Consider the following 14,581-nt stretch of genomic DNA (forward strand, 5'->3'; position numbering starts at 1 on the left):
AAAAAACAAAGATTAATTTTGTCAGAAACATAAAGTATAGGTTAGAGCACCAGGACTAGACTGAAACTAAACATTTGAAAGATTACACACCATGGTCCGAGAGCTCTGACCTTTCAGTAACATGGCTAACATTCAAAGGACCTTAGCGCCTAAAATGTTTAAACAACAGTGTTTTGATAACCATATTTCGTAAGATATTCAAGAACTCAATGCTTAACTGTGAGAACACTGTGTGATCTGTGGGAACTGTTCCCTGAGCCTTTCGCACGTGCACCTCACTCTCTTCCTACACAGGGTATGAAATGCATGTTCTGGGACAAGTATGCAATTCATACATCATCAATCACCTAAATATTACTTGCCCATGTTGATGGATCATTTATAAGCAGACATAGCCCTAGCGTGTCCCCACAGCCCACAGTGCATAGAATAACATAAAACATGTTGCCTAAAACATATTTCATTGTTCATAAATGGATGAACTATTGGTTCGGATGTAAGTAAGTTTTTAGTTCTTAATGTCATTCAATGTTTTCCATGTTGTCATGGCAGAAGACTACATCCCTTAGTCTTCGGTGCAGACTTCACTGGTTCTGATGCTCCTGGCGACACATTTTACGTGACATTGTTTTACCATCAAGGGAAATGAAGGGGACAAAGGAAGATCTGTCATTGCCAAGTGGTGTTCCACTAACAATTCAGCTTGTTAATATACCGTATACAGTCCAAGACAAAGGAGGCATGGTTTAGGTTTTATTACAGGTAGGTTACAGGATTGTTTTTTGATGGGGATATCTGTGAACAGTAATTTCTGTACAATGGCAAAATGATGTCCTATGTTATTAACTCAAGGTGATATGTAGTTGTCTGGGAAGTGATATGTTTCATAATGCTACCCCAAACAACAGTCAAAAATACATTCTGAGAAATATTTATTATGTAAAATATATAATTCTTGATAACAAATCATGCATACAGAGTACATGGATGAATATGACAAAATTTATCAATCAGCTAAAAATTGTAAGAGGAAACTAATATAGTTGCTGAACATAAGAGGTACATTTGAGAATCACATATGTACAATAATAATGATTGACACAGTTTTCTGTTTTGAAATTCAGTTTAAGCATGATCCAATCATTGCCAGGGTGGTGGGGTAGCCTAATGGTTAAAGCCTTCGCTTGTCATGCCGAAGACCCAGGTCCAATTCCCCACATGGGTACAATGTGTGAAGCCCATCTGGTTATTCCCCGCTGTGATATTGATGGAATATTGTTAAATGCAGTGTAAAACAATACTCACTCACTCATTAATTGCCACTGTTTAGCTCAGAAATGAAGGCATATGGACCAATCTCATTAAAATCAGATCTAAGTTTGTTGCCGCTAAACAAAGATCTGAGGACATGCCATTATGGGTCATGTCAGAACGACCTTTTGCGAACTTTGACCAACCACTGAAATGACTAAACATCAGCCAATTAGAAATCAGCTTTCTCGAGCTTTACGGTATTCGTTTCAACCTGGCGACTTCCATTTCAGAATATGCGTGAAAAATATGTTGGCACAGTTCTCGATTAAAAGTTTGAAAACTGAACAAACAAACATTCCGAAATGTCTAATATATGGTTGAGATTGTATGACAGTACATGCCATGTACTGTGCAACACCTCCTCCATTCAAATGTTTGACCCACGGAAGTGAGAGATAGACGATAATTTTGACGGAATCAGTCGTACGGGCCGTAACTGTCGTTCGGAATACCCCGTGATAACGTTTTCGAGGTTGCATGAAAACACATTCCGACTGTCACTTTCATGAACTGGTAAGCGACGCTTTGATTGGTTGGATGAAAGGTCGTTCTGACGTGACCCGTAATGGGATGTCCTCAGATCTTTGTTCAGCAATAGCGAGAACTAAGATCTGATTTTAATGAGATTGGCATATGGACATACTGGCATTAACTCTGTACATGTATTTCCACATAATCAGCTTTCTAACTAATGATCACATATGTAATATGTTTAGCATAGCCAAAATTTTGAAACATTGAAATTGAACTCTTTTAAGATCAAATCTGATGTATGAAATCTGCAAATCTATCCAAGCCCATTGTCACAAATACAAAATGTAGTATTTCCATGTGTGTCTTATTGATTTCACCAGCCTATACCCATTGCGTCCTGCCAGCAATGTTAGGGTCTTTATATAAGCACTTGGCTTGTTTGAACCATGGCTTAAATCATACAGCTTTATGGTCGCAGGACTTAAGTTAAATTATGAAAAAGAATTCACTATATTGTGTTACTGATTTAAGTATTTTACCTTGAAGAAAATAGGACACACTTTTCCATGTGTGTGAAACATCAGCTATAGTAGATAGTTCCTGACAAAATTTAACAGTCAACATTCTATCAGCATCACTGCTCTCGTCATCCTATAGTCTGAGCTACGGCAGCAGCTGCTGCCTCCAGCGACCGTTTCCTCTGCAACCGTGCCTGCATCCTCTCATACGAGGCCTTCACCTCTCCTGTCTCATCATAGTCAAAGGGAACTTTGTTGTCCTCATCCGTCATGGTAATACGTGCACCAGCTCGGATGAGGTATTTTGCCACTTCAATATGACCATTCTGGATGGCCATATGCAATGGTGTCATCTGCCTGGTGTCCGAGTCATTTGCGTTTGCCCCATACCGGATGAGTAGCCTGGCACATTCCATGTTGCCTGACTGGGCAGTGTAGTGAAGGGCAGTCAAACCATGTAGATCATGAAGGTTGATGTTTGCACCTGCCTGAATCAGAAGAAGAGCCACGTTGAAATTTTCTTCCTGGACTGCGATGTGCAGGGGTGTTTTGTTGTTTGTTGTCAGGATGTTTATATTGGTTGTGTAACGCAGAAGGAGAGCTGTCGTATCCGCTCCACCACACAGGGCTGTTAAATGGAGAGGAGATTTCCTGAAATTCGTCGTCAAAGTTGCGTCTGCTCCGTTCTCAAGCAGAAGTGAAGCGAGCTTGAGGTTGTTGTCCGCACATGCTAAATGGAGGGGGGTTCTACCCATCAGCTTTTCCTTGGTGTTGATGTTCATGGTACTTCTTTTGATGATCATTTTGGCCATATCCATGAACTTTGCCATCACTGACAGATGTAGCGGCGTCATCCCACATCGGTCCCGGATGGTCACGTCTGCTCCTGTGTGTATCAAAAGCTTGGCCATTTCTGTGTTCTTGCACAAGAGAGCTGTGTGAAGAGGGGACTTCTGTTGCTCATCCACTGAATTAATATCACATCCACTGTCAATCAGCAGTGTGGCCATCTTCGTGTTCCCTTTAACCATCACAAGATGTAGAGGTGACCTTTCCTCTTTGTCTTTGGCATTGACGTCTGCTCCATGTTCAATCAACAGCTGAACGGCTTGTAGCCTGTTCGCAAATGTTAATTTATGGAGGAGAGATGTTCGAGATTTTCTTGACAACAACATATTCACATCTGCACCACATCGCATCAGGAATTTGGCCGTTTCTACATTTCCGTAGAACAGTGCGACGTACAGGGGGGTAAAACCAAAATTGTTCCTGGCATTAATGTCCACTCCCTTGTCCAGTACCATCTTGATGAGCGATGGTTTATGTCTTTGGGCAAGTATATGAATTCCCGTGTTTCCATTGCTGATAATTGTGGAGCAAAGCTCACGACTTTCCTTCCCATAATGCTCCAGCGCTTCACGGATATCACTTTCACTTCCTGCAATAATAAGTTTGGCAAACTGTTCCGCCAACTTTTCAATTTGGTCGTAATTCTTCATATTGATAACAGAATATAAAACTTATTTATTGACTTACTCCAAGTATTTTAGTTTGTGCACAATAATCCATTAGTTATCTTGAATGATTACAAGCCTAATCCGTATATTGGCTCCTGTATATACACAAAGATTAGATATGCTTCAAGATCAATCAAGAATGAGTTTCTTTGAGATTGACAAGTTTGAGTTCGTCTAAGACATGTATACAAGGACTGCAGCAGTCCATGATTTCAACGGTTGTGAAGTGTGATAGAGTTGTCATTGACGACGTCAGTGCACTTAAGTGTCCTGTCTTGAATGTCATCAATAATCTGGTCACCACATTAAACTGAATCAATCACCATTCTGAGTACAGGACTTGAATCTTTTTAGCACAAATTTACTCCACAAATAGAAAAAGGATGTTGTTGCTTACACTCGATTTCACATTTCATAATGTTGATTTCCCAGTGGATGAAATGGACATCCCTGTCATCCCAGTGAACTCCTCCTTTCCACTGAATCAGAAGTTATATACCAGCTTTACAGATACCAGAACACTGGACACAGAGATTTATCACAGCCGTATAAGATAACATAGGTATCACATAAACTGGAGATCACTTGAGCTGTTCTCAGACAGTTGACGTGTCGTGGTGTACTCCACGCCAATAGCATTAGACACTCGTCCTCAATAGCTCAATCTTGCTGTATTGGAATTCTTTATTTACCATTTCAATGGAGGCTTTCACAGCAGATATGATTCCATAATTGTCACCTGCTGTCTCTATGACCACAAGGCAATTCATACCTGACAGGTAAATAACATTCACCGAACACCCTTTCCATGGTTCATGCGTGTCCCTCCCAATGACTGGTCACATTAGCACCCCGACATAGTTGGGATGGCTATTCATCCAAAGGGTCAAACTCCATCCAGATTGATAGCAATGTATGCAATGGGAAAATTCGGATCCATTATTCATGACCTGTTGCTAGTAATTGCTACCAATGATTTGATCGTCAATTTTATTATCCACATGTTCGGTTAGTGGATGTCAAATCCTGACTATGATATGTACTGTCTGTTTGCTTGGATTTACAATAATCCAGGCCCATGTTTGACCAAGCATTGTAAAGATTGTAGATAAAAGAAACTGGTAGCCGCTCCGAGGCGTAGGGGTGTGCTCAGGTGACAAGTTTCCCCTTGTATGGTTTCAGTGAACAGAATGTCCTTACACTTGTGTTTGTGGCAGTTGTGATACTGGTGCCAGGATGGTTCTGCTTGGCCGGGCTGTCAGGGTACCACAATGGGGCCTTGGTTTCACTGTGCTAGAGGGTTGTCAATATCGCGTTCATTTCACAGACACCCATTGCAGCGGAGATCTGATATCCTCTGATTGCCGTGTTGAGTCTTCATAGGACAGGGATTAAGTAATCTGAGATCTTGATCAATAAACTTGACAGCGGAAGACTTGTTGCGATTGATTATTAATTACTCATCAGCCTCCGCCCCTGCTGTGTGATATAGACAGTAGCCCGAAGACGTATTTCAGATGTAGGTTGTGTTATTGTGTTGTTAATTTCCTTGTTGATGTTATGAAGCGGATCTAAGTCGTGTGACGAGCCAGAGATCTGTGCTTATGTTCTTATATGTAGTTCACATTGCCTTAAGAATTGACTATTGATTGATCTAATCAATCTTTATCTTTGCTTATTGCATTATGGAGTCAGTTGTCAATTTCAGTCAATAACTCGTGAATTATGTTTGAGGTGTAATCTCATTGTTGTGGGATCTGTCTGTCACTGCTGAAGTTTGATGTATCTCAGTCAATGAATTGCCAATTACTCCTCTCACGTCCTGCGATTAATGTTCGACTGACAGTCTCTTTTTTATAAGGTCACTAACAGGATCATATACAAAGCGCGAATGTTTTGACTGTTTTGCAGTGTTGTTTGTATCTGTGTGGTTGTTACTTGCGTCTAAGCTATAATGTCAGATGTAACTCCTGGAGGTAAATCTTTCCAATTCATAATCTTCATGTTTTAGGAGACTGCCTGTCTAATTAATAACGGTCAATTCCATTTAATGGTGTATATTATCATGATTTTCCTTTGTCATTGTTTGGTCAAAAAGGAAAAATTTAAAAAGTGATATTTTATTATTAGGCTGAATGAGTTTAAAGTTGTGTCTCCAGGTTTTCATGGTCAATATTCCATGAGACAGGAGGAATTTTTTTATTAGGAAACAAGAACCACCCACCACCCCGTGTTGTGATATGTCATTGTTTCTGTGCAGGTTATTGTCTCTATCATACACGGCTGGTGACTGTCATAACTGTTTCCTCCACAGTGGCCATGTAGTGGTCAGTGACACTGTGTAGCCAGCTAGGTGATGAGATATATGTCATTGTTTCTGTACAGGTTATTATCTCTATCATACACGGCTAGTGACTGTCATAACTGTTTCCTCCACAGTGGCCATGTAGTGGTCAGTGACACTGTGTAGCCAGTGAGGTGATGAGATATATGTCATTGTTTCTGTGCAGGTTATTGTCTCTATCATACACGGCTGGTGACTGTCATAACTGTTTCCTCCACAGAGGCCATGTAGTGGTCAGGGACACTGTGTAGCCAGTGAGGTGATGTGATGTATGTCAGTATCCCAGTATCTTCAGATACAACATGCATCACTTTAGTAAATCATGCAAGGAAAACTCACATATTTTGCAGTATGTTGGATTGTTAAACCTCTAAGAATCTTGCAATTCCATTGGTAAATCTGTATCACATGATGAAACAATACATTTCAATGGTGACCCCGAAATCATGGGATTTTCGTGAAATACCTCGAATATTGACTCGTCACATGATCAGTATTGACCTGTGATGAATATTGACTCGTCTGCTAGAAAGCAAGATGGCGTTTGGTATGAACATTTTACGTTTTGCAGCTAAGTTACTGTAATTAAACAGAGGACGGTTTAAAGACTTCATAAACTTTGAAGTGAATTTTGGAATAACAAAATGAAAGATTACTCTTGACAAGGTAAACATGCGAAAACAATGACCTTCGGACCCGACCCTTCATCAAGAGTAATTATTTGTATCCTTGCATACTGTGTTTTCGACCCCCGAAGAAGGACTTCTCATTATGTGTCTAATGACAATCACAATACACTAAAATTTAGTCTTACTTTTGAGAACATTTAATTCTGCTTCCAACTGGATAGTAAAATGACCATAGCTTGTCAATTAAGTTGTGATAATGCCTCACCAAGCGAGACAAGACAATCAGGTGTCATACTGTTGCCATCACCTGATTTCAAGCCCCTCCATGACAGTCAAGGTAAAAATAGCTGCACAACATGATCAGTCACATGACATTAGTCACATTACAAAACTATCATCAGATCAAGTTTGCTTAAAATGTGCATCAGTGAAAAAGTAAGTTTTGAGGTATGTTTTCATTACTTAATGAAAATCTTACCTCGTGTAGCTTAATTCATGACATAACTTCAAAGACGAGTGGAGAACTCTTTGATGTCTTCAGTGGGCTTTGAAGCGTCCTCCTTAACTATGTCATTAAGCGCATCGTTTCTTACTTGCTTATTGTTTTGGGGCTTGAAAAGAGAGGAGGCTCGAAAACATGTTACGTGGGTATATATTACTCATCATATTATACCTCCATTCTATTATGATAAATACCCTGGACTCCGTTGTGCCAGAGGTTTGTTCAGGAAGTGACATCACAGCTCCATCTCTCCTGTCATAACTTACCACACAATGTCCCTCACTCACCAGCTTGAAATCAACAACCAATCAAAACATCTGTTGTGAACGCAAGTTTGGCATAGGTGTTAATTCAAAATCTATATATTTTATCTCCTCAGAAGAGATTTCATGAGTGTTAAAACAGGTGAAAAGTCCTCATACTGCAAGATGTTCCCAGATGTTTCTGAAACAACTGACTACATGGCGAGCACTGGTGATATGAAAAAAAGAGATAATAGTGTAATGTGATTGGACGGCCATTGTTATGGGTAGCCCAGTAAAATGGAGATACTCTCTGGAATGAAAGTCGCCAGTTTCAAACAAGTGCTGCAAAACTTGAGAATGATGGTTAGTGTGGACTTCCTGTTAGTCATTCCATTGTTTGGTCAAAGTTCGCAAAAGGTTGCTCTGATGTGATCTGTAATGGAATGTGACAGATCTTTGTGTAGCACTTACACCTGATTTTAAAATGATTTCACAAATTAGTCTAAAGATGTCTTTAGTCTTGTTTGATTTATTTAAAAGATTAATTGTTATTTCTGAAGCAAGTTTATATCTGCAGCCATTTCAATATGTAGCCACTAGCTGTGAGCTGTGTTCTCACAGGCAGATAGCCACGGAGTAAGCTGATCACTGTGTCGGATTAACAAGACTGAACAATCGACTGCAAATTAGGTGTGTCGGAGTCAGAGTGCAAGACTATCAGATTAACAGGTCTAAATACCATGGATTTAATTGGTTCCCATCATTAGTGTTGGATAAAGCTTATTATCAGATTAACGAGTGTTGGATTAACAGGACTTGACTGTATTATATACTGACTGAGTGTGTGACTTCAGTTTAACACCGCGTTCAGTAATATTCCAGCAATATCACAGCTTGGACACCAGAAATGGGCTTCACACATTGTAACCATGTGGGGAATCAAACCCAGGCATTTAGCATGTCAATCGAACGTTAAACCACCAGGCTACCCTACCACCCCTTATCATACACTGGATAGTCAGTGATGTATCACTCAGATAAAGTGTTATTTATTGTAGCTCAAACTCAAAGCCTACTATCACAATAACACTCACTCACTTCTACAGCACTCTACAGTACATTGAGGACACGCAGGATTGGGTTTAATACCCACATAGTCTTATTTTGCTAACCCTTTGTAAGTCCATAGGAGTAATCTTAATGCAATATAAAAAATCTTTGAAATAGATAAGAGAGGGTTTCACCTTGTAGAGATATCACAGTTTGATAACAGTCATCCCTGTCAAAACACGGGGTGTTATAAGAAGCCAAGCTCTTTGACAACACTGGAGAATAGTTTGTGGGCTGTGTGCAGGACTTGGTAATAGACGGCCGTGAAGGGCCCAGCACAATAGCCATTGTGGGTGTTTGTTGCGTGCAGTCTGTAAAGAAAGGGGCTCTCTGTTGAGGTTTACAACAAATATTTATTCAAGTGCATTATACTTGTTATATTTATTGTTAGACGGATATACGTATATGTACTTAAAAGGCTTTGACAAAAATATTTTGGAATAGATTATACACTGGTCTTTTGATCCATAGGCAGTCAGAGGACCCAGCAATATGTTATTTTTATGAAGGCTTTTCATGAAGGGAAGTGCCACGTACGACATGCCTCACTCCTGCATCAGTACATATCGTGATACTCCAGTCACAATATGGCAGATAGAGAGACACTTTGTTTGTGCTGTTTTTGCAAGAGGTTGGTGCTGTCAACCAGTCTGTGTGCATCTTGCATGACTTGTTGATTGAATCTTGTTCTGATAGTATCGTGCAATCAGATTTAGCATTTTGTTTCGTGATAGGCGGTATGTTAAGCTGGGCCCCAGGAGTTGTCAGGCTGGTTATTTCAAAACATTGTGAAGGTTACTTTTTTTTATTTTTAGAATAGATACGTCCTTAAAACATGAACTGATACATGGGTAGGAGGCGACTATGCTTGTCAGAACGCGACTAACGGGATCGGGTAGTCAGGCTCGCTGACTTGGCTGATGCATGTCATTTTATCTCAATTGCGTAGATCGATGCTCCTGATGTCAATCACTGGATTGTTTTGTCCAGACTCGATGATTTTCAGACCACCGTCATATAGCTGGAATATTGCTGAGTGCGACGTTAAACAACAAATAAACATGGGTGTATGCTGTATCTTCTATTATAATGGAGTGTGTCTATTGTTTCTGCGGGTTGTGATTCTTTGAAGCGACTCAGCACGCGCAACACGCTGAGGACGAGATGGGAGCAAATATCGGTTCACCGTTTTGCATCGTCATGTCATGTCATTGTCATGTTGTATAATCAGTTAGCAGCTCCCTGATACCTCAGTCCTTGAAAGTCCAAATCACCCTTGAAGAGGGTGCTAACCTGTATGTATGGTCAGGTGAAAATGCGTCAATACATCAGTAAGACAGGACACCCCTATTGTACCCTCATATTGTGGTCATGGGTATATGAACATGGATATAATGGTAATACATGTAACAGACTATCAAAAGTGCTGGCTGCTCTACTATATGTTAGACTTAAAATTCATGCAAGGAATGAATTCAGACCAAAAGATTTATAGTTTCTTACACAAGTAACCACCAGGTCAGACTCAGTCTGTGTCAGCCACCATGAGCGGTGACTCAGAGAGTGTACATGCAGTTACCCTGTTGTCACTACAGCATGTTAACAGGGTAGTGAACCTCACTGGTGTTACTCCCAATCACCGGTGAATCAACACTCACACCTATAAGCAGCACTACTGTCATCTCTCCTGCATGTGTTCATTAATCTACAGCCATTGTTTAACGATCTTAATCAGCAAGTCAACTGTCATTTTTTTAAATGCACCTATGAGATGATCAGAAGGCTGACCAGTTGATGTGGTATTTGTCATGAACCTTCTCCCACACTTTCCTTGATTGCCAAAGTCATTCTGTAACTGATATGAATAGTGTGTATGAGTAAAGCATATCAGACATGGTTTGTGAGTAACGAACTATGGATATGATAAACAAATGTCAGTCCCTTGGAGTTTGTTATAACCATGGTTACAGTACTGTTAGGATAAAAACATTGTGTGTTTTCAGATGTGAGGATGTTATTAATAATTTAAACTTTGGAAATTCGGAACAACAAGGCATTAGCTGGATGTCTCAAATGTTAAACTTACTGGGCACTGAATACTCAATTAAAGGACAAGTATATGGTCAAAATGGCTTTAGGGCATACTTAATCACAAATGCTTCACCAAAATTAAGTTTGAAAAACGGAAATGGCAGAAAACAGAAGATAAAAAAACAACAGGCAAAATCATCTCCCAAATGAAAAATTCCTCCACTGCGGGGAATCCCCTTGCTGGAGGTTAAAACGGGTTCCTGGTGTTTGACGTGCTGCGCAATTTCAACGTTCTTGATGATTGTGCTGATGCCCAGTTTGCCTGCTTCTGCCTCGGGTTTTGTGATGCAAAATGTCTTTTTTCTGTCTGCTCATCCTTATGATTAACAACACGAAGATGCCTTCAGTTGTTTACTCAAGGGATTCATCCCAGATGGGTAGTTATTATGTAGAATAGGACCAAGGGCAACTGGTGTTTTATTTCCCAAACAGGATGTTAGTTATCAAACTCAGTTAGTTACCGATGTTTAATTGTTATCTTAATTATTCACAAGATCAAGAGTTGTTTCACACAATGTATGCACAATTGTAATTTTTGTAGGATTAATAGAAACAGCACATGTATATCGGCCTAGAATCACAAGATAGATAAACACGGCAAACGTAACAGCCAATGAAAACTGTTGTCACTGCTGCGCTGGTAGCTTTAGGCAGCGCCCCCAAATAGGTTTGTTTGGGTATAGGCAAATATGGAGCATGACGTTTCATCACTTTCACTTGGACAGTTAGATACTTTATATGAATATTATGAATTTTTCTATCGGGAATTGACTAAATGTTTCAAGGACAATCAATATTTACAAAAATGTCACATTAATTTTATTCACAAATGATGGGGAATGGGTCCAGGGTATTTATCATAATAGAATGGGGACATGATACACAGGATGATCGAGGATGTTGTTTCCATGGAATCATCTGAGTCAAAATGCTTCCACTGTACTTTTTCACTTCATGTCTGGACCCATGAAGATCCGGGGTAGAATAGGTCTTCAGCAACCCATGCTTGCCATAAGAGGTGACAATGCTTGTCACAAGAGGTGCCTAACAGGATCAGTAGGTCAGTCTCGCTGACTTGGTTGATGCATGTCATCGTTTCCCAATTGCGAGGATCGATGCTCATGATGTCAATCACTAGATTGTCTGGTCAAGATTTGATTATTCACAGACTGCTGGAATATTGCTGAGTGCTGCGTTAAAAAACAAACAAACAAAACTTCCATGTCTGCAACACATGTTAGAAAATTGGAGTTGAGTTATCTCCCCTGGTTGAGTACTCGAGTCCATCTAACCCTGACCCTTGTTCAAGTACTTGTGTGCCCATCAGAGGCCTAACATGTAATGAACTGCATACATTACCTCATTCCTCCCACTACAAGATGACACTTAGTTAAGCCCAACTCACTCATCAGTTGATCTGTCCCCAGGGTTCTGTCCAGGGGTCCCTGCTGGTGCAGATCGACGGACACTCGCCCCCCTCCGCTGCCGACAGGCTGCACAACAGGTTTGTAGCTCAGTCATCACCATTCACAGATCTGTAGCTGGGTGGATAGACGTGGGTAGTTAACACACCCAAGTTTTTAAGGCAATAGATAAGATAAACATTTTGAGAATTGTATCCTGAAATCCTTATTATAAATCCTAATATAAATCAGATAAAAAGAAACATGAGTATGTGAAGAGAATTTATAATCATAGCTTTGTCACATACATCCACTTCCATCGGATACTAAGTAACAGCTGTCAGTAGAGTCAGTTTGCTTGTATTTCTGTGCTATTATTAAGGGACCTTCCGTTGTATTGCCTAATCCCAGACCTATTTTAGAAGCCAGTGTCACAATTAATTATTGTATGTCCAGTGTGGATTACTTAGGGTTACTTATGTTAGTCTCCTATCAAGGCTTGGATTCAGACAAACAACTGATAAGATTTGGTGTAACCTTAAGCAGCATATATGTTTTTGTTTTGTTTTTCTTTTACTGTTTGAAATGTTATGAACAGGAACACACTTACTTATATGAGAAAAGAAAAGCCATGCTTTAATGACATTTATTTTTCATGAGCTATCAACTTCAACTTCAGATCCGATCCAGACCTCCAGTCAGATGAGGAGCCAGAGCTACAGTCCATTCATGCAGACAGCTCCAAGTCTACTTCATCCAAGGGAGGCAACAACAACAGACCCAACTCAGAGTGGCCTCCCCCTGCTCACCTTGATGTTCAGCTGCCAAGTGTGGTGGAGGGGGAGAGTGAGCCCAACACGGGGAGAGAGAAGGGGACAAGAGGTCAGGGGAGGTTACGGAAGGGGATCACCGATAGCGTCCGCAAGCCATTAGCAGGGTAGGTAAAAATATTTTGATATATTTTATCAGAAGTGATTGATGGTCTATATATTTGCCATGTTTGCAGAGATGCCACCCATTACACTTTTGGCATAATGATTGCGCTTTTGTGTCTGAAATTACGCTTTTACACTTATCTTTCCAAAATTGTGACTTTTTACCTTTTTTTCACAAATAATTTACATGTATAAAATATCACGGAGAGCAAATTGTTAAGCACCGATCACATGAGGCATTCTACAGGGAGCTAATTGCATGTCGACCAATATTTCTTCAGAACTCGAAACACCACATTGTCTTTCTGGAACACAGTTAATATTGTCACATGATGAATTTATGCATGTGTGTAGCTATGTCACAGGTTTTAGCATGAATGCAGTGATTTCAGCACCATTATTTGTCTCCTCGCTAAAATAAATTAAATGCTTTCGTAGGTGATATATAATCTATAATCTCAAAAGTTATTCAAAATACAACATGTTTGTTTGAAACATGTCCCCGATGTGAAGGAACTTTTATTTTCAAGTCCTTTTTTAATGTTGATTTTTATTTATGTTTGGATTGATATTCAATTTCAAGGTTTTATCATATTTAAGCATACAAATGCAAGCAGCATCATTTCTTCTGTGTACTTTGAGCTTTATCACCCTGTTTTTAAAATAGAGTGGCTTGTGTGTGTGGCTACATTACTGGCGCCAATGCATGTGTAACCTAGCTTCGTGTACATATAGGCCTAACCTATCATGGCATGGTACTCTTGATATTACTCTTTTTTACATGAAATTGCCCTTTTTTACTCAACTGTGCTGTGTTGCGTTCCTTAGCCGTTACAGGATCCTTTGTTTGAGTTTTAATCTTAGACTCATTTATGTTCGTGTATGGTTGCACCAGAGCAAATTTTATGCCTTTATTTTCCAATTTTTTTGTGTCAAAGTAATTGAGCCCAGGGATCCAGGGATGAAATTTTACTTTTTGTCTCAAAGTTTTCTTTGTAAATCCTATATTAATATTACAACTTTCATGAAGATTTTTGAACTATTCCCTATAGACTTCAGTTAACTTCCAACATTCATAGCATCTCTTGCCATATGTCTTGAAAGCTATTGCCTGTCTACAGCAAGAACGTTGCCCCCATGAGGAGTAGTAGACCATTCAGCGCGGTGGACGCCTACCGGTACTTCGTGACAGCCCAGCCAGCCAGTCGGCCTGGGAGCGGCTACAACACAGACTTCCAGCGAGCTCGCACAGAAGTGTGGAAGAAACGAGCGTCAGTTCCCACCACACCCACAGGTAGGAGCAGGGCAAGACTAGGTCACACTTCAAGATAGGCCTAAACAAATAGGAAGTATTGGTCAAAAGAGGATATTGGTTACTTGCAGTGTGTAGTCAGGCTGACTGTGTGTCATCATGACCAGACTGCCTGGATTATTGCTCATGCTGTCAGCCACTGGTTTGCCTGGCCCAGATGTTTTATCGGCTGTCCTGATATGGCTGG

The 14,581-nt window shown here is 40.1% G+C and overlaps 2 protein-coding genes across 5 annotated transcripts in view; one reads left to right on the forward strand and one right to left on the reverse strand.

Annotated features, from left to right (window-relative positions):
• Positions 1 to 14,581, forward strand: part of LOC124113053 — an 83,600-nt gene that overhangs the window by 59,027 nt on the left and 9,992 nt on the right. For all 4 annotated transcript variants that reach the window (XM_048399849.1, XM_048399850.1, XM_048399851.1 and 1 more), the window contains 3 exons: positions 12,172 to 12,248; positions 12,827 to 13,084; positions 14,204 to 14,376. In XM_048399849.1, the coding sequence (XP_048255806.1) occupies positions 12,172 to 12,248; positions 12,827 to 13,084; positions 14,204 to 14,376 (508 nt within the window). The remainder of the gene's footprint in view (positions 1 to 12,171; positions 12,249 to 12,826; positions 13,085 to 14,203; positions 14,377 to 14,581) is intronic.
• LOC124113070 (putative ankyrin repeat protein RF_0381) lies at positions 1,824 to 5,809 on the reverse strand. The gene has a single exon (XM_046473317.2). It carries the CDS (start codon positions 3,803 to 3,805, stop codon positions 2,435 to 2,437), a length of 1,371 nt encoding a protein of 456 aa, XP_046329273.1. The 5' UTR covers positions 3,806 to 5,809; the 3' UTR covers positions 1,824 to 2,434.

The sequence above is a fragment of the Haliotis rufescens genome, unplaced genomic scaffold (genome assembly GCF_023055435.1).
Source record: "Haliotis rufescens isolate VD_foot unplaced genomic scaffold, xgHalRufe1.0.p SCAF_2, whole genome shotgun sequence".
NCBI classification, from domain to species: domain Eukaryota; kingdom Metazoa; phylum Mollusca; class Gastropoda; order Lepetellida; family Haliotidae; genus Haliotis; species Haliotis rufescens.

Bases quoted from the DNA above. Each gene is read 5' to 3' on its own strand.
- LOC124113070 (XM_046473317.2), bottom strand. From the start codon at position 3,805: ATGAAGAATTACGACCAAATTGAAAAGTTGGCGGAACAGTTTGCCAAA.